At 40.9% G+C, this 23,729-nt stretch overlaps 1 protein-coding gene across 28 annotated transcripts in view; it reads left to right on the forward strand.

Annotated features, from left to right (window-relative positions):
- The window catches only part of cast (calpastatin), a 33,456-nt gene continuing 9,727 nt past the window's right edge, over positions 1 to 23,729 (forward strand). For 2 of the 28 annotated variants that reach the window (XM_069712207.1, XM_069712225.1), the window contains exons 1-13: positions 4,247 to 4,402; positions 12,802 to 12,852; positions 14,254 to 14,277; positions 17,620 to 17,688; positions 19,256 to 19,399; positions 19,731 to 19,811; positions 20,542 to 20,649; positions 21,201 to 21,323; positions 21,708 to 21,752; positions 21,837 to 21,938; positions 22,061 to 22,141; positions 22,617 to 22,655; positions 23,487 to 23,573. In XM_069712207.1, the coding sequence (XP_069568308.1) occupies positions 4,328 to 4,402; positions 12,802 to 12,852; positions 14,254 to 14,277; positions 17,620 to 17,688; positions 19,256 to 19,399; positions 19,731 to 19,811; positions 20,542 to 20,649; positions 21,201 to 21,323; positions 21,708 to 21,752; positions 21,837 to 21,938; positions 22,061 to 22,141; positions 22,617 to 22,655; positions 23,487 to 23,573 (1,029 nt within the window). In that variant the 5' untranslated portion in view covers positions 4,247 to 4,327. Of the gene's footprint in view, positions 188 to 835; positions 935 to 4,246; positions 4,403 to 10,981; positions 11,140 to 12,801; positions 12,853 to 14,253; positions 14,278 to 17,619; positions 17,689 to 19,255; positions 19,400 to 19,730; positions 19,812 to 20,541; positions 20,650 to 21,200; positions 21,324 to 21,707; positions 21,753 to 21,836; positions 21,939 to 22,060; positions 22,142 to 22,616; positions 22,656 to 23,486; positions 23,574 to 23,729 lie in introns of those variants that run through there. The other 26 variants (XM_069712198.1, XM_069712274.1, XM_069712236.1 and 23 more) reach the window with 25 other exon arrangements.

Raw genomic sequence — 23,729 nt, forward strand, 5'->3', positions numbered from 1 at the left:
GAAAGTTTTCTCAGCGGGAGGGGCCTCTTATTTTATTCCAAAGGGGACGATCATCCTGCAGACTATGACTTACTGAGGACGACTGAAGTCGCAAAGGGATTTTAAAAACTCATCCGTTCTGGTTTGAAAGATGCCACATAAGAGGAGAAGCCATGGCCATCCGAAAAACACAAAGGAGCCACAGGAGGTAGGTTTCTTCTTGTTATTTACATGGCAGGCATACAGAAAAACCATGGATCGTACAACTGGCTACAAAATGCGCCACCATCTCATATGGTGTTGTAATTCACTATTATTCTCGTGATCAAGCTGGAACTATTGCTCTGCATATTTTACAGCGCATGTGACAAGGATATTTGCAGGATGGTTGCTCTGGACTTTGTAGTTTATTTATAGCCTCAGTAATTTATTCAAATCTGCTGCAGAGTATCGATTAATCTTGTCTGTAGCCAATTCAATTTAACAGCATCTGTCAGTAGCAGAAAAGCCAGCCTACCCATAGTCGTGCTCACAGAGTATTTCATGTCCACTTCTGCAAACAGGAGAAGCTTCAAATTAAACTCTTTGGCCAAACCTCCAGCATCTGTTTTACTGGAAACAATCACAGTATCTGTCTATGATGTTACTTCTTTGGAAATACGTGTGTATGTGAGGGGGGTCGTGTAGGCTACAGGTTGGGATATGCAGAAGAGCCAGAGATCCTGCGGTAGAGCCGTGGATTTTGTGTAATGTGTCTTGAGTCAGAAGAAGCCGCAGCTGTGTGTGTGATGATGTGAAGGGTTCAGGGAGTGGCACACCGATTGCGAAGGCATGAGAAAAAGAGAGCTGGCGGTGAAGATAGGAGAGAGTGGCAGTGCGGGTTGAACCTTAATCTCAGGCCAGTGTTTTCTCCTCCTGCTCCCTCATGGCGTATGCAGCGTACTGGATGAGTCTTGTGAGTACATCTGCTAATTTTCAGCCCTCGCTCTTCCTCTCGCTTCTCTTTGACCCTCTGGCAATGCACTTTAAAAACTCGTAAGTAAAGCTTGGGACCTGTATAGCCGCTGCATGCATGCTTTCATTGCAGAAAACCAGCACAACTTGTCTGAAACTAGAGGAGCCCTGCTCGATGCTCTTTAAAACTTGGCATACGCTGCAGAAGATACGTTTTCAGTTCAAATCAATTGTTGTCAGGGCATTGCCCACATTCTGTATTTATATAGGAGGGTGTGACTGTTTAAACAGAGACAGACTTCAGCACTCACACTGCAGCTTTACAATGTCTCTTACTCAAGTAACCAGACACATGCACAATGATCATTGCAAATCAACTGATTGACTTTTCAACACTGAACATTTTTGTAATGTTAAAATATAACATTATATTTTATATAAATATAATATATATAACGCATATATATCCGCAAACTGCTGCAGATTTGTTCGTTTTTACTACATTTCCTGGATAGCAGGAAGTCATGTAGAAGTCCTGCATTTCACTTTGGGACCATGGCCCACTGTAAGTGATGAGTTTGTAGATGTCTGTGGGGGTGATGGTGGTGACTGACGTCCAGCATGGGTCTAAATATAAAGATGAGCCCCAGTTTAGCAGGTGACTCCAATTACATATAGCACAGAGTCATTTCCATTTACTGTCAGACAAACAGGTTGGTGACATCTAGTATTTCCTCATTCATTTACACGATACAGATAATTTTAAACATATTGAGTGGATCACTTTCTTTTGCTCTTGATAATCTGATCATTTCAGAACAGGTGAAAAAACAGAACTATATTTGCTAAAGTGTCTCTGTGTGACAGAGGTGACAGTACAAGACTTATTATTTCCCATGGTCAACCAGCTAGTTTTACAGGCTCGGTCAGTAGGGACTTCACATTTCCAAAGGTGTGTCTGTCTGACGGGGAGTGTGCCATGCCGTGAGCTATGTGGAAAAGCCTGTGTGTGCAGGCATGAACATTTGCATTACTATAGTATGTACACTGCAGCGCTATTGTAAACTAAATACATGGAACCATGTACTTGTGCTTTGCTTATCTTGTTTTGAGCTGTCAGGTGTGGCAACAAAGGATATAAAAGAAGACTTGTGTGACTTCATCCCATTTTAGTGTGAACATGCTGGCTGATTAGAAGGAGCAGTAGAGGGTTTCAGTGTCTAATCCTATGGCCCTCCTCCATAATATATTATAATATATATGTATATTATATTTGGGGACAATCATGATGCATGTATTGGACCTATACGCTTTGGGGAATGCAAACAAGAAGTAGGGCTACTTTGTCATGGAGTCAATAGGCTGGCTCCTGAATATATAGCTGACCTCTTGTCCCCCTACGAGCCTAAATGCAACCTGAGATCCTTTGGTAGGTCGTTCCTGACCGCACCTCGAACTAACCATAAAACTAAAGGTGACTGGGCGTTTTCTGTTCGGGCCCCTCAGTTATGGAACTACCTGCCAGAGGAGAGCAGGGACGCTAACACTGTTTTCCTTTAAGTCACTCTTAAAACACCAAAATTTTAGACTTTCCTTTTTGTTGACTGTATTTTTATTGATTCACTGTCTGTTTTATTGCCTGATATTTTTTACTGTTGCATATTGTGTTTTAATTGTATGTAAAGCGCTTGGTAACTTCTTTTTGAAAAGCGCTATAGAAATAAAGTTATTATTATTTTTAACCACACATGCTAAATCAGTGTGAGGTATATCAAATAGTTTGAAAAAAAATTAATCTGGATCTAATATTCCACAACTGGACTTCATAAAATTGAATTTTTCACATTTTATCTTAATTTATTTGATAGGCTTTAATGAGTCGTGTCTGCTGTTTTTGATTTATGGTTTTATGTCTTCATTCTGAAGAAAATAAAATCCAGCAGGGACATGGTTTCTCGCCCTTCGCATCATCATCAGTATTACATTGCAATACTATTGCTTCAAATACTTCAAATACTTCAAATGCTGAAGGTGACAGTTCACCTGGACATGTAGCTTTAGTGACCGTTCAACCTGTGGTTCACACAAAACACGAGTTACATGTCGGGCTGCTTTAAATTCATTAGTAGTACAGTGCGTTACTTTCATATTTTGCTGAGGTGTTCTTCTGAAACACAGAAATGAAAGGCTCGGCCGTCAGACTGATTCCATCACAGTGACTCATTTAAAAGGCTGTATTGTCTGCACACCCCACCCAAGAACAGCCTGGAGGGATGCATGAAGTCATTAGTGAAGTAAAGCCTCAGAGACACAGCTGATTGCACTTTACACTCTCATTGCCTTAAAATGACATGACAGCAGCATGACTGGCTTCAGATATCCCAGACTATTTTCTCACACCGTAATTCATATAAGAAAGTGCAATAGAAACTCTCCCTTCATTGCCACTATTGTATTTAATTTGATATGTGGATCAAATAAAACATCTGGTATACAAAAGGCACAGTATAGGTGAAGATTCAGGGAGCCAACACCCATGCCCTATCCTTCAGCAAATCTATTAGTCATGTGTTCGTAGCAACACTCCCCACATTCCCGTTTGCATTTTGTTTGCTGTTATGCAGGCTTTAACAATGATGAAATCCCTGTCAGTTCCCTCCGATGTGTTTTCTTTGGCTCAGCCAGATGTTGAAATGAGTGTGGTCTAATCAATATCACTTCATCCTGTTATACGTAAGAGGTAATATTACTGTAACAGAGAGGAGGATTGAAAGTTTTCAGCTCAGCCTTGTCTCTAGGTGATGCATACAAGTAATATAAAATCAGGCCTCTCCCTTTATTCTCATTGGTGGCAACTAGGGTAGTTGCACAAGTTATCTGTTATGGCTGCATGTACAAAAGAAGTGTGTTCATGCCTGTGTGTGCTCAAGGCCCATATATTATCACAAATCAAGGCGTTGTCTTCTTGGTAAGTAACTTGGATTTTGGCTCAGATAAAGCTGATGGTGTTTTAGGTATGCTGTAAAAAAAATGTTTCATATATCTGTCCATGCACACACACTATTTAATGAATGTGTGTCCGGTGACGGTTTTCCCTGAGAAGCAGCTCAGATGTGACCCCTATAACCAGGTGGGTGTCAGTCCATGCTCAGCTCATGTCCCTTTATAGCCCAGAGAGTTATACTGCACAGCCTCTTGTTATTTTCACATCTGATCCTTACTCTTCTCTGCTCTCCGACCACGCCCCCCTTCAGTCACTCTGCCCTCCCCGTTTCCTCTCTCCCAGTCCCCTCCCCGCCTGCTGGAAACATGCTGCTAGCCTACAGACAAGGCAGAGGCTGACAGACATACACACACACACACACACAAACTCTTGGAGGCACATTAAGCCAACATGGGCAGTATACTGAGCTGGATCCGAGGCCCACGGGAAGGGCCAGCCCTGCAGGATGTGGCTGTGGAGGAGCAGGTGTGTGCAAAATGTGTATGTGTTTGTGCTGTTGTATGTACTGAATCCAAAAGTCTCCATGTGTGTTTTAATTTGTAAATGTAAGATAGCCTGCACGTATAAAAGTACATTTGCAGTTGTTGTTTTGGTTAGTCTGGTTTGTACTGTATGTTTAACAAAGGACTTACAGAGGAATCACCAGCTCTCTCTCTCTCTCTCTCTCTCTCTCTCTCTCTCTCTCTCTCTCTCTCTCTCTCTCTCTCTCTCTCTCTCTCTCTCTCTCTCTCTCTCTCTCTCCCTCTCTCTGCTGGAATGTGTGAGGCTCACAGTCAGCCACTGCCAGTTCAGTTTGTGTTTTGTGGTAGTGAGATATTTAACCAAGGCTGGAACAAGGCCTGCAGTGTTTTCTATGAGTTGCTACAAGCATCAAACTTACAGACATAGTGAATAGATTCCTGCTTGTAATGTGTGTTTTTAAAATATATCAGTGTGTGTTTTTGTGCTGAGAATATCCAGAGTTGATCTTTATGAGAAAGAACCTTGTTTGTTTGGTGCATCAGACGAGAGGGCTTGAATTTTCTCCTGTGATAATCTGCAGCAACAGATGGAGCAATCTAAGAGGGTGTGTAGCTGGAATAAACTTTGAGTGTTCCTTTTTTTGTTTTTTTTGTTTGCACAAGTTAAAATTGCCTGTAGTGTGAAGGTCATATCCTGCAGCCTCAGTGTCATTATCTTCTGTTACACATCTGACAAGGAATGTGATTGCGTGGTGATATGTGACAGGTCTACTTTGGCTGTCCTGATGTACTTTATTATCAGGGCTGTGCGAGTTTTCTCCGAGTCACTTTATGTGTTAAAGTTTAAAAAGCACAAATGAGTCCTGCAAGGAGGACTGCACAAAGATAGCCTTTTCCTGTTACATTTTTCCGGGCTCTGTGCTGCAGCAGTCTGCCTCCCCAGCAACTCACAGTTGTCACTCACTGACAGGAAATGACCACTGGAAAAATATATCTTCTACACATGCATAACCACTACAAGAAGGTTGTAAAATGACAAGATGACCTAAACAAACATCAAGTGCACTTCCTCATTGTCAAAGAGACACTCTCATTAAGTCCTGAGTGCATGTTGTACAAATTAGTCTTGACTAATTGTGTGTGTGTGTGTGTGTGTGTGTGTGTGTGTGTGTGTGTGTGTGTGTGTGTGTGTGTGTGTGTGTGTGTGTGTGTGTGTGTGTGTGTGTGTGTGTGTGTGTGTGTGTGTGTGTGTGTGTGCATACAGTGATTTTTAATGCACATTGGGTATCATGGCAATCTTTTTAATATCATTAAACTAAACGGGATTGTAAGTAAACACACTGTTTATGTAATGTTTTTAAAGTCATTTTTAAAAGACCTTTGCTTAAGTAAAAGTAGAAATAATATCAAGTAAATCTTGTGCATTCAAACTTTTACGTACAGCTTCTATTTTAACATTTTTGAAACAATGAGACATTGAAAAGGGAGTTGCTTGTACGAACTTATAAAGAATTGTCACTTGATTTATAGCAAGTTTCAGTACATTGTTTAGCCGTCCGGTCCGCTACTATTCTGTGTTTGTTCACTGTTATGTGTTGTTTTTGGCAGTTGCGATAAAGCAATAGAAATCCACTGTACACTACCTGCACCAAACAGCAGACAAGGCTAGAGACTAACTATGTTATCACCACCTGTTGATAAGTGGAATGATGATTATGTGTGGCATCATGTACATGAATTCCATGCATGTACTTGAGATAAACAAAAAAATGTTGATGCACTCAGAGAAACCATGCCATAGAGCCACCAGAGGTCTGGAACTTCACAGGGAACCTTGAAGTATAATACCTAGTCAGCAAAATGAAAAGTATAAAAAAATACAAATTTTGCATGCAAAATGACCTGTGTTGCATTAATACTAATTATATAGATAGCTTAAGTGGCATTTCATTGTTGCAGCTGTTTGAGGTGGAACTCATTTTTATTTATTTGTATCATCTAGATTTTCAAAGGTAAGTAATAAGTATCTTTCAAATCAATGCAGTAGTGCAAAAAGAACAATATTAGTCTCAAAATGTTACTTTTCAAAGCGAGTGTTTGACCAAGCTTACACTGTTTGTTTCTAATGAAAAGTACAAGAGCACAACATGGGACTAGAGTAGAAAGTAGAGTACAGTCTCCACTTCATGAGATTCTGCTGACTCATTTGCTCAAATCAGATTCATGCTGTCAGGCATGTACACGTCTCCACTGTCAGGAAATGACGGATCAGAACTTGAATTTACCTCTCATGTTTTGATATAAATCACTTCAGTCCAGCTAGGTCGGTTAGCAAGAGCAATATGTCATGTGCAGTTTACTGACATCATGTCACGTTGTCTGGATACTGAAGTTCAAATGTCATAAACAGCCATTTATGTACCTCTGACGGCTATTTGAAGCCACCTACGGCGCTAAACCAGCAGGCTGTGTGTGTCTGTTTGTGTGAGAGTGGAGGAGTACATTGTATACACGTGACCATAAATACACAGACATTTTTGTTCACACACATCTTGCTCAGATAAATATTATCCTTCCATTTCCTGTTAAATGTGTGATTAAATGTTGCTGTTTATCCCGTCGGCAGGCTGTGTGTTACTTCCCAGTGAGACTTGTGGTGTCAGATTTCTCACTTTACTGTTAGTTCGGCTTGAGTTTGACGTTGCTCACTGTTTTTTTTTGTCACGTCAGTTATATAAAAGCAGCGGTGGGACAGCTTCCAGGCATTTGGGCATACCTGAGGAAGTGCCACAGTGAGGTGTTCAGTACCAAACCCTTTTTGTGCATTTGTTCTCCTGTCTGTTTACATCTGCCATGCTTGAGGAAAAGCTTATGCTCGAGGCCACAGGATATTTGTCCCGACGAGTGGGGATGAGGAATGAAGACCCAGCAGCCTCACGCTGACTGGAAATTGTAATGTGATATGAGGAGTGAGGTTCTGCGTATTGCTTCTCATAAACACATTAAAGTGGTAAGCTATGATGACATGTTAGCAAGCATGTGATTATTATTTTGAAATTGCTGACAAGTTCCAACTTCATCCTGATGTTAGTGAAGTTCTTCTACTTTATTCAGTTGAGGCCGGTTACTCTATTGTGTAAATGTAAGGAATAGGCCTCAGCTAACATACACTAGCAGTAGCTGATGTAGCTAATCAAAGCAAGGTTAAAATTTTCCTGCGGATGTTTGTGGTGTGGGATGAGGCATGACTTAACAAACCAGAGGAAAAGGTGCAGTGCTAAACTTAGAGACGGTACGTGGACGTGCAGCACAGCAAAGGACATACATAGTTTACTGTCAGCTTGGGGGGGCAGTGATGCACACGAGGAGGAGAGGAGTGTCACAGAGGTCACTATTTCTATTTGTACCAAACTATCAAAATAAAACTGGTAGAAACCTGTTGGTGTTTTCCTTATTGTCTCTTCTGGGATATTAATGCACTAAATCATTGTTTTATGGTCATGGATTTCTAATGAATAGAAACAATGGTTATATTTCAGATCTACAAACATTCGGTTAGCTTTAGGTGGTTCAGACTTATTGGATGAAACGTCATATGAAACCTATGAACATATGAAACTGCACCTTACCTAACCCTAACCCTAGATGCAATACCATGGAATAATATTGTACACGTAAAGGAAAAAAATAAATAAATGTTACACATCTTTTTTTTTTACAAGAAATTTTTTACAACATTTTTTATGTTGGGTCATTACCCAAGGCACAGCAGCACAGGTGAGCCTAATTATAGATGAAGCAAGCAGACCCAGCTGAGCGTGATGTAGAGTCTGGAACTGGATCTGAGGTGTTCTAAAATAACCAACTGGACCCTTTAAGGTATTTCCTAACTCTAATGATCTGTTGTTGTTTTTTTTGCCTCACGGATTACTAAATATTGTAACAAACATTGTGGTAGTTTATAGTGTACTAGAAATTAAGCAACAACTGCACTGATTTAAAGTCATATTTATAAGAAGCTGATTTTAATTTTATCTCGAGTTTTTTGCTTGGAGCTTGCCTGTTGTTTGGTGATGAGCAGGTAGTTTACAGTGAGTCATCAGAGCTTTATTTAATGAAAATAGTTGAAAGCATTGTTGATGTCTGCGGTGAGGCTCAATTTTTTATTTTTATTTCATAGATTGACAGTTAAATATTTTTCACTTTCCATTGAGCCTTGGTGTGATCCAGCTCCACCAACTCCCCAGATACATTTTTTGGTCTTTAGCTCACCATATGTACTTTCTTCAACCACTAACTAATAACTGCTTGTCCTGGCGCTGGCTGTAAGTACAGTGTATATTTCAGGGCTTGTTTGCTGGATCTTGTTTGCTGCTGCTGGAAACACTGCTGGTGAGAGCTTCAAGACTCAACCGTACTCCAAAACCAAAACATTGTGCTAAAAGAGGATAAAAAAAACTTTGCACAGCTGTCAGAGCTTTCAGAGATCACTTTCTGAAGCAAATGCAGTAATTAAATTAACTGTTAAGCATGTCCTTCAAATCAGCGTCTAATACAGGTTTAGCTAGTTTGTTTTTTAAAGGAGTGTTAGGTTTGTTTGTCAAGTTGTCCTGGTAACTTTTCTCCTACATTATTTCTGGTTGTTTTCTCCGCAGTCAGCACTTTATATCAGGTTCATGTTAAGTGCACAGATCAGATTTTTATGGCAGCTACTGTTCATGATCAGACAAGACCTGATTCACTCACTCTTTTATAACCTCTAGAACCTTTTGGCAAATCATGTGTCTACCAGTTCAACCTCTCTTTATTTCTCCAGTTGTTTGGACTGTAATTTCTCTTGCCAGTAGAAGTGTACAACATCAGTTTTCCCCAAAGACTTTTAAGGAATATGATATCATGCATCCTTCCACTAAGTTTGCCTGGGAACTCGGGAACCCAAAGTTTCAGACTGGAAACCACCCATTTTACAGCTTCATGGTTCTGATTGGTCGATCTCTCTGTGAATGGGTGGGTCTGCTTTTGTTCATTAGCTGTCAACAAAGATAAGAGTCACCAGGGGTTACTAAGTCAGGCATTTGGATCCAGTGGAAGCAGGTTTTCTTTCACACTCAGACATAAACACCCACAGAGTCACAAAAGCAGAGGGCAGGCTGAGTGGTGTTTTTGGACTCTATTTGAGGAGATTTAATTCAAAAGGTCCCAAAACAGACACAAATACCTCTGAGAGGGAGATGCCAGGGCGCAGAGATTGCAACAAGTTGGGAAGATCAGGGTTCTGCCTGCTTGTGAATTTTAAAGTTATTTTTTGACATATGGTAAGAAGAGATAAGACACAAGGCAGATCCTTGCTCCTGCAAAATACAGAACTGAGTTTACTCTGTTCATTCCTGGTCTCTGTATATCTTTACTTAAGGTGATAAGCCTGTATCTTAATCATCACAGCATTTAGCTTTGTATTGCTTCACAGGGCATTACAGTGTTATGGGGCAGAGACTAGACAAACATGACCCACATATATACCAGCCTTGTTTTCTTTCAGCATAAAACAACAGACTAATACAGAAGTTGACAGACAGAGAAAACACTCGCAGCACAAACACAATTCCCATTTATTTTACATCCAAGTGCTGTGAGTGGATTTAGACACAAGGGGGTGCTGCTCTCCACAGCCAGCACCTATTAACATGTTGCACATGTTTTGTGGTGTGGAGTGCTTTATCTTTGAAGTTTAGATTCCCTGGATTAATTTAAGCAAATATCTGACCACGAACTAATCAGTGCTATGAATGATGAAAGTGTGTGTGTGTGTGTGTGTGTGTGTGTGTGTGTGTGTGTGTGTGTGTGTGTGTGTGTGTGTGTGTGTGTGTGTGTGCAGAGAATGGAAAAGGTTGCCCTGCCATGCTTTTCTAAAAGTCTTGCATAATCTCTGGCTGCTGTCCAGAAGCCGTTTCCTCTCTGTTCCTTTGTCCAGGGTCTACTTTGGAGACCTGTGAACATGTCCAACATGACGTGCTTGACAATCACCGTGTTTACTTCTTCTCCTTGTCCTTGTCTTTCTTAGAAGTTCACTTTTCTCTGCTGAGGTTGTCTTTGGGTGTGGTTTAGACTACATGTGATGTGACTCCCCCTCCCTCGCTCTTCTTTTCTTTCCGCACACTCTCTGTCTTTATTGTTCCAGTAGCTCTGCAGTCTAGATTCCTAAGTAGTTAGTCTATCAGGCACACCCAGAAGCTGCCAAACAACACTGCTGAAGCAAATCCACTTCTGCCTCCTGTCTGCTTTGCACTTTAGCTATTCCTCCACTTTAGCTCTTCCTGCTTGATGTAGGCCATCATGTCTGTTATCGAACTGCAACATCTCTCCTCACAAAGCCCACCTCGACCCAGCCCCAAAGTTTCCCTTGAGCTGGCTTATTCAGTTTTCTGGGCAGGCAGTGAGGCTGTGGGTGGGTCATTGTCTGTGTCAGACTGTCCAGCCTGCTCTGCTGCCCCGTGGATGAGGAGGTGGAGCCCGAGCAGCATGGTCTTGTTTCCAAGAGGGCGGAGCAGCAAGTTTTTCACCACTGGGCGTGTGCGCCTGTGTGTGTGTGTGTGTGTGTGTGTGTGTGCATGCGTGTGACATACAGTGTGGACTAAAGGGTTTTCCTAAGCGGGGGTCGAAGGTGAACCAGACGGAGGAGAGCATCTTGGTAGTATACCCAGCAGCATATACTGAGGATACACACTCCCAGTCAGACCTATGGTATGTATCTGGATGGTGTTTCCCTTTATGCTCGCTCTTTTGTAAGTGCCTGTGGAAAGGCTTCCTGTTTGACTGATACCTGTCAGATCACAGAATATTGGTACAGATCAGAGGTTTGGCAGATAATTTGACAGCATTTAATAGCGATCATAAGTGTTGTGGTGATCAAGTTTGCAGCCTTTGACGTGTCAAGTCTGGGAAAGTTGGCAAAAGATGACTGTTACTGTTACTTTTATGGACCTCGAGCGCAGTTGTTGCCAAGGAACAATAAAATGGGACCCAAGTAAATAGTAAACACTCGACTGTGTATGTCTGCTGAGGGAAACTGCACTCTATTATTACTTTTTCTGCATATTTGACACCAACTTTGAATGTAGCTTTAAACAAATACTTCTATTAAAATGGGAAATACTGCACCTGATAGACAAATATGGTATAAATATTGCAAAAATACAAGATCAGTACTTTGTTTGTTTTGTGTGACTGAGAGCTAAATTATTCTTGTTAACGTGCATGTTGGGTTGCAACACTGACCTGATATAAACTAGAAACCGTGCTGTAAAATGTTGTCTTTCTCCTGATTTTCATTGATGTGATGATGAAGTTTATTAATACATCAGCTCTGATATCTTATTAAATCTTTCCTACAGCAATAATATTCATCCTTCTGCAGCTCTGCTCTGCTAAAAGTAAAACACTGCTTCGTTGCTTCTTCAACACCTCCGCTCCACCTTTTTTTTGTATCTTGTTACACCAACTTTCGTCATTTCCACCTCTGTGCAAAGGTCAGCTGCACTGTCACCACTGACCATTTAGACAAGTTGCCAGTGCTATTTTAAAGCAGCAGCTAAGGAGTCTCTTCCAGCTATATTCACATGTGCGTGTTTGTGGTCGGTTGGGTGGGGCGCAGCATTAGTCATCAGTTTTCAAAAGAGGGCCGTGCTGCCTCTGTAATGGCTGCTGTTGGGTAAGGCCTGGGTATACATTCTGCATTGTCCTGCCACTTCTGACAGGAGAATACGTCACACAGAGAGCAGCCTTTATGTTTGACGTATGTGCAGATACACGCCTAAAAAAGGACAAGGACTCAAAAAAACAAACCTCGAGCACACAGACGGTTTCCTGTAGATGTTGAAGGGAAAGAGCAAACACTGTCAGATGGCACTGTGGCACCCCTGTTCACATTTAGTGCTCTGGCTTTCCAAGTCATGTGATAGAAACACATCAGATCTAAAGTCTTGTGTCTATTTTGGCCTCTCTCACTTGAGCCACAGTCAGCAGTGCTCCCAGAATGTCCACAATGTTGATATCGGTGTCCTGTTATTAGCTACGTCAGGCAGTGTTGTTGTCACTGGTTGCTAAAGCTCTGCGGTTCTATCTATGTGCATGTTCGTAATGTGTCTTACCACAAGAAACATGGTCAAAATCCAACCTCAAGTTCCCCCTACATTCACACATGAAGCCAAAATGAATGACCTCATGCTTCATTGCAGGTTTGAATGGACTTTAAAGCCATGCTACTTTGTAGCACACAGCATTAATTGAGATCATACTGTATATATGTGTATCTTTGTTCAAATTTATCACTGTTTATATGTACGGTTGTGTTTCTTCCTACAACTGCACTGATTCTCGGTCTAATGTATGTCTCTTACATAACAGATACATGGCAACTATCAGCCCCTTCCTCTGCCCCATCAAAATTTCTACCAGGTACAGCTGTATGAGATTTGTACCACCTGCACACTCTTATGTTGTGTGTGTGTGTGTTTGTACAAGGCTGTACAGAATAACAGGAACACTTCCCAGTGTTGAACAAAGTCCCATCACAAGCTACCACAATGACCGCACTATCATAGTCACAATGAAAATGTAGTCTCATAAGGACTGTATTACCTGCAGGGTTTTCATATAGAAAACATTATAATGGAGGTGTTCCTGTTTGCTCTGTCCACCCTGAGGTGTTGCTCCTGTTGGCTGTTATGAGAAAAGTCCTGTATTAATCCTCTATAAATTGCTAAAGTCACAAACTACATAGATTAGCTCGCTCCAACCTTGTTCCATTAGTTTTTTTTTTTTTTATCCCCAATGTGTTTTTTACTTAAAAGCTTAAACATGTCCGAGGGATATTCTGTCCAAATTCAAAGGTCAGGTATCTATTAAGATTCTTGCACGCATTATGTGAACAAAATAACATTTATTTTACTTTTACATTTGAATATAACTAGAAACCTCAATTGTGTTTGAGCTTTTCTGGAAAAACAAACTCTGCAAAAATATGCAAGAGAGCAGAGGCTAGTCTGAAGGTAGGTCCAAACTTCAGCACTTTTTTTTTTTTTTAAATCTCAGAGGAGTCACCTCTTCTGTGCCCAACATATCACACTGTAGGTGCATTAGATTCAGTCCGAATTGCATCGTGTGAGGCATGAGATAAAAGCTGCTTGTCCTGAATGTGTACCATTTGAGGTGTGTGTCTGTAGATGGGCAGTCTGTTGTCTCTGAGCAGCTCCTCCACAGGACGCATGAGGAATGTAAGAATGCAGCAGTTTGAAGTTACAGCCGACAGAAAACTCGCAGAGTTTGAGTCAAGTGAGCACGGAGAGTTCAGTTAGGCGACACAACCAACCTCTACTTTAGCTTTAGATGTGTTGCTGAAACTCGGGGACAAATTAAAGCAGTAAGTACTTCACTGAAACTTCCTAAAAGTGTCATGTTTTTGATTTTAGCTAAAGTTGGTGGTTCTGGTTTAGATACCCGATTCCATACCACTGTGTTACTCAGGATTCATCTTTATAGCGTGTTAATTTTCGTGTGCGAGTAACCCTTTTTACGTTTACCACCTTTTATTTCAGTGTACAGTTAAGGGAAGATTTACTCATGTTAGTATATTATTGATCATATTTATTATAGTTTGATACTGACGGCATGACTCAGTTAATATACTGATGTATTGAGCTGTGTGGTCAGCTTTTTGTTTGTCATACAGTGCATTGTTTCCCTTAATGGACTGAGGTTTAAATAAGCAGCCTGTTTGTTTGCCTGCTGGAAAAGTATTTCTGTGGTTTCTCGTATGTGCTGCCTGACCTGTTTTTGTTCATCTGTTTTGTAGTACAGTTTCAAAATAGAAGCTCTCCTCAGGTAAATGTATGTACACATAGTTGCTAATTTAAGTAGGAAAACATGCAGTTTGACTGACTGAATGTATGTGAGGGATCAGGAGGAAAAAAGCTGCGTCAAACTGAGAACTGGAGCGTGATCTGGTAGGTCTCATGCTTCCATGGTTTTGGTCCAGCACATTGTGGACTGTGCTCATATGACCAAAAGGCAAAGGGGTCATTGAATCCTTTTGGCCAACTTCCTTTAATTTTAATTCTCACATTTATTTTAACATAAGCACTTCACATTTAGTGAGGATGATGCGAATGAGAGGAATGAGAGCAGTAAGGATATCATTCACTCAACATGATTTCTTTATTTCTGATGACTCATCTTAAAAAGCTTATACTGAATGCTAGGACCTCTATATCTTTAATCAAATGCAATTAAAGCTACTGTGAGTGTTTCTTTAAATTACTGTATGTTCTTGTTGAACAAAAGGCTGGATACCAAACCTTAGCTTGAGCCTGCAGCTGTTTAGCTTAGCTTTAGTTAACTAATATTGATTTGATATTAATACCAAAATCCAGGTATGTTAGCAAGTGAATCTGAGCAATACCCTTATTTGATTTCATAATGGTCCAATGTTGGACTTTTTAAACTTTTGCAGAATTAAAATTTTCCAGCTTTACCTTCATGATGTTATCATGAAATATCTCTTTATTTATTTTTTTCAAGTGCAGCTTCAACCTTCAAAATGCACCTGACTCATCATGCAAAGGCAGCATGCAGCACAACCCAGCTTCCGTTTACTTTAGCCATTCAAATTTTTTTTTTTTGTGGTAACTTGGCAACAGTCAGTATTACTGCAGTAACAGCAGCAATATGACTTCCCCTGTGACAGTGGGCTGCTCGTGACCTCACTTCCTCCTCTGTGCCACTTCCTCCTCATTCTTTTTCTAAACACTCAGTCAGTTAATATTGAAAATATTAACAGTCAACACAGAAAAAGGCAGTAATATAGGAGCAGTTGGGAACATGTTCTTGCATGGACAAATATATTTATATATTTGCTAGAAAAGGCTGAATGTTGATGGTCTTCAAATTCTCCCACTGAACTCATCAGTTGATTAAGTAAATAAATCATCTTTACTTTGTCAGATTTCCCCAAAGATATTGAGCCTCGAAGCTGCTTTGTAGTTAACAAAAGCCCGAGTAAACACTGTATGTGATTCACAGAGCTCTGAGCAGGGTTGTGACTTTATTTGTGTTGAATGTAACACCAGCATGTGAGGCAATCACTCACTGTGCTGAGGTGCAATCATTTCTAAATCAGATGTCCCAGATTGCAGATGGTTCAGAGGGGTAGTTCACCATGTGCTCGTTCTTATATGCTCTTCTGTTCATCGCTCCGTTTCTCACACACAACCGAATTTCACCCTCAATCCTGTCAGTTCAGACCTGATGCACAGCTGGCTTGACTGGTTAACTCACTCAGAGGCTTACAGGTGCTCAGAAGTGAGATAATGATAATTTCTGGATGTAGTTGTTGTGTCACGGACCAGAATATTAAAAATTTCCTAACAGGTGTAAAAACTGTCATCATACAGTAGCCAATTAGAGCATGTTTTACAGTCTGGTGATTGACAGGCTGTGTCTTTATATCCAGGTAAATGTATGAACGCCTGTTAGTGTGGAAATGTTCTCTAACAGGCTGGGTTAGGTCTGACTCTACAATAATACAACACCATACAATACATTGGGTTGGATGTGAAACCAACCGCAGCAATCCTGACCTGGTATCAGTTGGGTGGAGGCTCGCTGCCCTTTATTCACACCGCCTATAAAAGAACTGGGCTCGGCTCTGCAGCATACCTGGCTCCACCTGGAGACCACTGCACGCCTTCAAAACACCGAGCTGCGTGCACGGTCGCCTTCAAAAGGGAGTTTATTTTGTACACGGTTTGTATTTTTAAAACACAAAATCCACTATATTCTTTTTAGTTGTCCTTTAATTCAAATACAGTGGAGCATAGAAGAAGTGAATACCATTCGTGGGCTGATAGAGGTCCTTTTAATTAAGCAATGAATGTTAACATTTTCAGAAGGTTAATCATGATGCTTGTTGCAGATTGTTGCCTAATGATGAGCCTCACATGTTAATAGTGGAACAGATAAATCTGTCGGGTGAATCCATGTGATGTATAGATGATGGTCAAGGGAAGGAATGCTGCTGTAGGGGTTTGTCCATCGCCAAGTTTTAATCTGTAGCTCTTCCTTGCTTGAGTTAGCACAAAAAGGTGGGGTCAGACGACCTTTCAACTCGTGGGGCTGCTGTGTTTTCTTCAGAAATGTGGTCATGCTGCACAGATTACATTGACATCCGGCTGAGATCTATTCACAATGCGAGTATGTTCACCTCCAAATGTGGTCTGACTAGAACTGATCACATTCTGATCCCAGTGCGTTCTACCTGCCGTTACACCTTGGACTAACATTAGTTTTCTCTTATCCAGATACAGATCGCATTCTAACTCCAGGGATAAATGGAGAATTTTTGTTTAAGTCGTTACTTCCATTACTCTTGTGCTTTAAATAGACATTATTGATATTGTAACAAATCCAACCAAAATCTTGCAAGTGTGTACGGAGAATCTACAACCACAGAAAATATTGCCTTTTCATAATATCCCTTTTGACAGAGGGATATTTTATAATTAAAAGCTATTATTGGACCTTTTATTGCAGATATACTTGAACTGTATGGAGTTAGAGATAGAGATGTATAGATGTGGCTCTTTAAACCATCAGTGGCGTAAAATCAGTTTCCTCTTTTCGTACTGGTTTGCTACTAGTTGATGTTGTACAGCTCAGATAGGATGTCTTTAGTTTATCAAGAGGAAATCTCAGACAAAGATCAGTGACACTTGCAGAGCAGCACAGAGATCACTGCCTTGTACGTGTGAGGGTGAAAAATGGCGGCGTCAAAGTCCTCTGCCAATGCAAGTCAAAGGCCGACTTTTGGTTTTCTTTGAATGTTAATTATCTCTGTGTTTAGTCTGCACTGTGACCTCAGCTGTAGACTAACTTGTGAATCCATCATTCGCTGTCCCTGCTGTCAGTTGCTGAGGTGACCACAGGCAGCAATAATACTCGGGTCTCTTTGCCCTCTGCTGTCAAACAGCAGTCACACCCTTCAGCCTGGAACGTAGGGCTTGAATCGACCTCATCTGACTGCAGCATACTGGATGTGTTTGTGGCCAGAAATCCGCTTCTTGGAATGTTTTGTTTTCCACAAATGTTGCTCTTGTGAAATCTGTGTGCATATTTAAATAATTATGTTAGTTTGTTGTGTTCACTGCACATGTGACTTTTTCTCTGCAGTCGCAGTCGAGCCAGGCCACACCCAAACCGGCAGCTCAGGTCTCCACCATGAAACCTGCACAATTTGAGGTATCAAACATTCACTTTTTAACCTCTTGTCTTCGTCTCTGTCTCCCTCTAAAGAGACTCATTTGTTAGCTTCCTATGTTTGGCTGACCCCTTGGCCCCCCATTATCTGAGCTATGTGTCATATCATTACTTCCTTTCCTTTAATAGCGACAACATCTTTAAGTAGAGTAAGGGAACAGGCTGAGCGGTGTCCTCAGTACCACAGCGATTTAAAAAAAAAAAAAAGATTTTTTTTCCTTTTCCTTCCATTCAAGCACAAGAAAGCAACATCCATTTTAACCCATTAAAGCAGCTCTGAAACAATGGATCAAAGTTTGTCCTGTTGTGCTGACTTTGAGTCGTTGCTGATTGGACTAATTTCGAGATGCTATGATAAAATATTTAAATTTGATGTTAGTAAGTGGAGAAATTAAAAAAAACTCATAAGTATATTAATTAGGAGGTCATTAATTGTAATTATGTAGAAGTTGTACAGTTTATTCCTTCAGGTATAACTAATGATGCTAAAAAAGACATAAAATATATTTGCACTCATACCGTCTTCAGGCTCCAGGACACAGGGAGTCTGCGGCCTGATTGTCTGTCAGTATTCTGTTTTACTTGCTTCAAGACAGTGATTGAACTGAACCAATCAACACTGCTAGCCTGAAATGTTTTCACTCGTCCATCATCAGCTGGGCTTAAACATAGTTTATTTTGGTGCTTGTCTTGTAGAGACAGACTTTTGTGGAATAATTGGATGTGGCTTTGTGCAGAAAATAATAATGATTACTGTGAGAGAAGTACGTGTTGTCATTTTAGATTTATTAATGGACTCAGTTTAAAGTACTTGGTCAGTAACCCTCAGCTATAAGAGACTCTTGTTAGTGGCTGACCTTTCTGCCTCTCTTTATGCCTCCTGTTCGACTTTGACAAAGTGGAGTACAGCTGCTTATGTTTCAGTGGCAGTGTGTGTAGAGCTGTGGGCAGTTTAACATATTGAGCTATACGAAGACATGCAGCTACAGTAAGTGTGATAATCAGTATCAGCCGTTTTTTCCAGTTGGCAGAGTCTTCTTGCATATTCGCTTATTGTTAGTCTTACTATATTTTTCTTTCAGTTTGAAGGGGTTTTCCAGCCATGTAGTACTGTACTTCCATAAAGTTAGGGACAGGAAGAAGAAAAAAAATAGAAACAAAAAAAGCCGAGATATTATGACTTTTAGTCTTTGGTACAGGTCAACCTCCAAAAACACTGTCATACATGTCCCATAATGCATCTCATAATTTATTATGCCCCCCAGTCTCTAAGACCAAGCGAGATAACCTTGATGATGTCAAGGTGATGTCATCGGAGTGAGATATTATACTGTTTTTTCACAGACTGAGTAACGCTCCCCATGATGAGTTAACCAACCTTTGTGTGTAAAATTGGAGGACTGTCCCTTTTAACAAGTCATTAAAATTTTGCCATGAAACGGAAATTACATGAGCAGTAGCCACAAACATGTACACGCAGCTAATGCAAGCATTCAAAGAGCTGTTGTGAAGGTAGATGATCAACTTCTCCACACCTGCTGCGTTGCAGAAGGCATCGTCAGGATCTGCCATGGCTACAAAGCCTGGGGTGGTTACCACGGCAACAGGCGGAGCCATAGGAAGTGGCGTCACGACAGGAGGAAGTGCCACATTTGGAGCGGCAGGGAAAGGGGCACCTAAAGCCAAACCAGAGGTAGAATGACTGGATGTGTGATTAACAGTGGAGGAGGGACTTCCTTCTTCTGGTCTCACAGTTGTGTGCTTCATCATAAGGCAGCTTGTATTGCTTCTTTTTCACTGGCTTCATCTTTGTTTTTCATCTTGCATCACTCTGTGTGCGATGTCTCTGTGGCTCAGCCATCCACTCGTCTTGATGTTTCACGGGCATCAGAAGCCAAACACTTGCTGCATCACACTGAGCTTTCATGTCGTCACGCTCGGGATGCATATTCTCCACAAACTGGCGCTGACTTCACAAATAACTTTCCTGTGACTTTCTTTAAACACTTGCTCCTTGGTTGTAGACTAACACTACGCTGGCCGGTGCTACTGTCATTGACATGTCATCAGGAGGGGCGAGTGGTGGTCCGAGAGAGATGGCAAAGGTAATGATGTCATCATGGCCACAGCGCCAGGCGGTGCTTTTTCTCGCTTTAATCCAAGTATTACTTTAAGTAGCTATAAATCTTATAAATGAAATGAGATACATTCATACAATAAGGGAAGGAAATTTTCTTTTTTAGGGTTATGTTTGTTTGTTTTTTTACTTTATTGCTTCCTACGTGGGAAACTCCAATGCACACAGTGTTTATTTAGTATTTTAATAATGAAACTATCAGATTCTTATGGTCCCCATGACTTTCATAACACCTAAGTTTGCTCACTCTATTGTTTTTTTTCTTCATGCCTTGTTAGCTCTTCCTGAATGAGGCTTTTCAAATAGTCTCTGCCTGCATCTGCACTATTACTATTATAAACTACAGAAGCTGCCTGGACCACTACAAAATAATCTAGAAAGGTCAACAGTAGTGGTAATCACACATTGTTTGTTTTAAAAGGGCTTAAGCATGAAAAAGCACCAGCATTTAAACATATAATGATCACTGGTCAGATTAGTCTGAATCCCAGCAGCTATTGGTAGTAAATTTTATATTTTTGGATTACTCTGGCAGATCTGACCAGTGATCAAGGAGGAATGTTCTTCTGCCCTGTTTTAACTAACACTTTTAAAATGTTTTACACATCTCTTGTTGTTGATACATCTGCTGGTTTTGGAGTTGCTGTGAATCTTTCCTCCTTGTGTTATTGAGTAATCATTTGGCCACATGTTTGTAGACTGCACCTGTCTCCCAAGTCAAAGCCACATCTTCTTCTCGTGCTGCTGGAACAGCAGCAACCAGCGCTGTGACCAAACCTAAAGAGTCTCCCAAAGACACCGCCAAGGTAGACTCGACTGCAACAGGCCACTCTGACTCTCTTGAGGTGGATAGTTTCAGGGCTTGCCTGCCTTGCTTTCTGTTTCTTTGAGTCTTATCAGGTTTTGTCATGACCCTTCCTTACTTGAGAACACTCAGAAACCTGCCTTGGACTTTCTTTAAAAACAGATTACTGCTTTGGCCTTTGTTTTTCTACTTTGGAAACGACCTTTGGGGAAGTGTGAAGGACTTTATTCTTTGCATGCTTCCACTTGCTGTTTGCTCATAGCGTACACTTGTCCATTTACAACATCACATACATCATAAATCTTAGTCGGCCAGAGCAAACAAATGAAGAGGAGGCCTACAGTTTGTTCATTTGTCATCTCACACTAGTTTCATTGCACAACACCTGCTGACACTTCAAAATGAATGACTTTTCATCAATATGGTGGAGGCTTTCTGCTCCAGAAGTCGGTTTCTTGCTTTTCTGTCTTTTATTTCTTTCTTCAGGTATATGACAGAATTTTACTGAACATGTACTTGGCATATAATAGACTCCAATTCATTGTATTTTAGAGTACAACTGCTGCCACAACACTCAAAGCCGATGTGCCTAAAGTTGTTCCTGCAGCCTTGGCTGCCTCTGGAAATGTGTCTGTGCAAGGAAAGAGCGAAAAAGCTAAACCAACACAAACTAAGGTAGATGATCCTAAAACCAACCATGGTGGAGGCTGTCTTCTCTATATTCTGTCGGATATTGATGGACAGGATTGAATACATTCACGATACTCTTTGTTCAGTGAATGAAATCGAGAGCTAGTGTGCTTGAGAGACACTTTCAGGACCTGCAGGGATTTTTCAGTGGTGTCAAATTTCAGTGTATATAATGATTGTCTCAAATAAAATGTTCTTCCTGGAGTAATTGGAGTATTATAAGGAGAAAACCTAACATTTGGTCAGGTATACATTCATCAGGTGCTGTGTTTGTAATATCTTGTATTTTTATTCTGTTTCTCATTCAATAGCACAGTGGGTGTTTTATGTTGTTAAGCTGCGTGCACTGACTCTGGATCTGTGTTGCAGGTGCAGGTGGAGGTTCCTTCCACAGCAGCTAAAGGAGCCAAAGAGGTAAAGACTTTACTGAAACAGTAGAAGCATGCAGTGAAAAGCATGTCGTTTTTTCTTGTGTGCTGAGTTGTGTTGCATGTGCAGGGACCTGCTGTGGATCCGTTCGACGCCCTGGCCAGCATACTACCGTCAACTGATCCTATAGGACCCCAACAGCCTGTATACACAGGGCCGGAGGTCAAAGAGGTACAACATAGCAGCAGCAGCAAGCATGCATGTGTGGCTGTGTGTAAAGACAGTGAACAGAATGTGATCACACTGAGCTGGATGGATGTGCTGTGTTTAACTGTGTGGTGCATGTGTCACAGCATAACGTCAAATCTGAGAAGGGTCAGAAGTGTGGCGAGAGAGACGACACGCTGCCTCCAGGCTACAGATTTGAGGATATGGTCAGTTCGCCCTGCTCTCTACCTCCTCACAGCTTCTTCTGATTCACTTCTTTTGCTTTGTTTTTTTTGTGTCACTGACAGAACTCACTGTCATCTAGTTTCCTGGTTTAATTTTTCTTTTGGTAGGAAGTAGATCCCAAATGAAAACAATTCAAAATGCGGGATGTTTTTTCACTTCTGTAAATAATAAACAAACAGCAAATGATCTAGTTTAATTATTCTTTGATCAGATAGTTCCAGATTTAAATTCAAAATGTTGACCATTATTTAAGGTGTCTGATATTAGATATATGAAATATTATTCTTTTAATTTTAAGGCTGGAAATTAAATTTCAAGTTGTTTGCCAAAATGTTTTAACAAAGGCAGCCCAACTTTGAGTTCAGTAGGCAGGGAAAATCATGTGTTTAACTTCCTAAATGATCTCACCCTCCATATTTCCTTCTCACTCTAAAATGAATTTATATTTTTTTCTAGGCTCCAGTTCCTGAAGATGTTAAACCCAAGAATATTCCTGTAAGTAAAGTAATGGAGACACAACCTCCTCCACTCGGCACATTTTGGTGCAGATACAGTTCACAGAGACTCACACTTGATAAACTTTTTCCAATCAGCACACACTGACATTACGTACCCATTCAGGAAGCCCTGCTTCCACTGTACGAGCTGCTGGTTCCTCTAGAGTGGGGAATGTTACATTGCACTGGGGTGTGTTTCTCAGCAAACAGCACAGAGGACCAACCTCCTCTGTTTGAGCTCTTTGGCTCTTGTCGGACCAAACCCAAACATGAATACGTCTGCTTGATCACACACAACGCATGCAGTAATACATCAGTTGCACACTTTGATATCCAGCCCTGTACAGGTTACTATTTACTCACCCTCAGCACACCCACATTTACATCACAGCATACTCCCACTTTGTCATGTTGTCATGGAGGCTTCTTTAGTTCTGTGTCTCATGATCTCATTTCATCCGGATACTTTCCCCCTCTCTGAGTTTAGTGGTTTTATTTTTTTGTGTTTATTCTATTTTTGCTGAATTAATGTAATTTGATGGGTCTTTTAAAAGAGTTTGTGAGCTTTCAGTTGAAGTGGAATGTGAAGGGTGTGTCTGTACTTTTCCTTCACTGCTGGTACATGCAGTCTGCTTTGCATTATTTTGCCCTTTTGTTTGCCTTTCATTTGATCAGCCATGCCCTCTGGTGGAGGACCGTGTGAGAGCCATAGGGAATAATTTGGAGTCACGCTTCCTAAATTGTTCAGTTAAAAAAAAAAAATCTGTTCTAAGATCTAGATTTTGTGTCGCTACCCTGTGGTGATGCGCACTCTTGTTTTTCATCTCAGAAACCGCTGAGCACAGACGAGGCTTTGGACTCCCTTTCATCTGGTTTCATGACGTCCACTGTTCCACCTGGACCCAAGAAGCAAGAGGTCAGAGTCTGCAAGCATGTAGCACTAGTCCCTCCTTCACCGTCACATTACCCTGTTTAAGCTCTGAAAATTCAGTTTGTCCTGTCAGTTGTAGTCAGTATTCACCTGAATGCTATAATTCCTGTATGAAACGGAAGCTGCTTTTTTTTTATACTT

This window comes from Brachyistius frenatus, unplaced genomic scaffold, assembly GCF_029030835.1.
Source record: "Brachyistius frenatus isolate BFR_SWC_R1_liver_20210118 unplaced genomic scaffold, ASM2903083v1 Contig_4, whole genome shotgun sequence".
Taxonomy (NCBI): domain Eukaryota; kingdom Metazoa; phylum Chordata; class Actinopteri; family Embiotocidae; genus Brachyistius; species Brachyistius frenatus.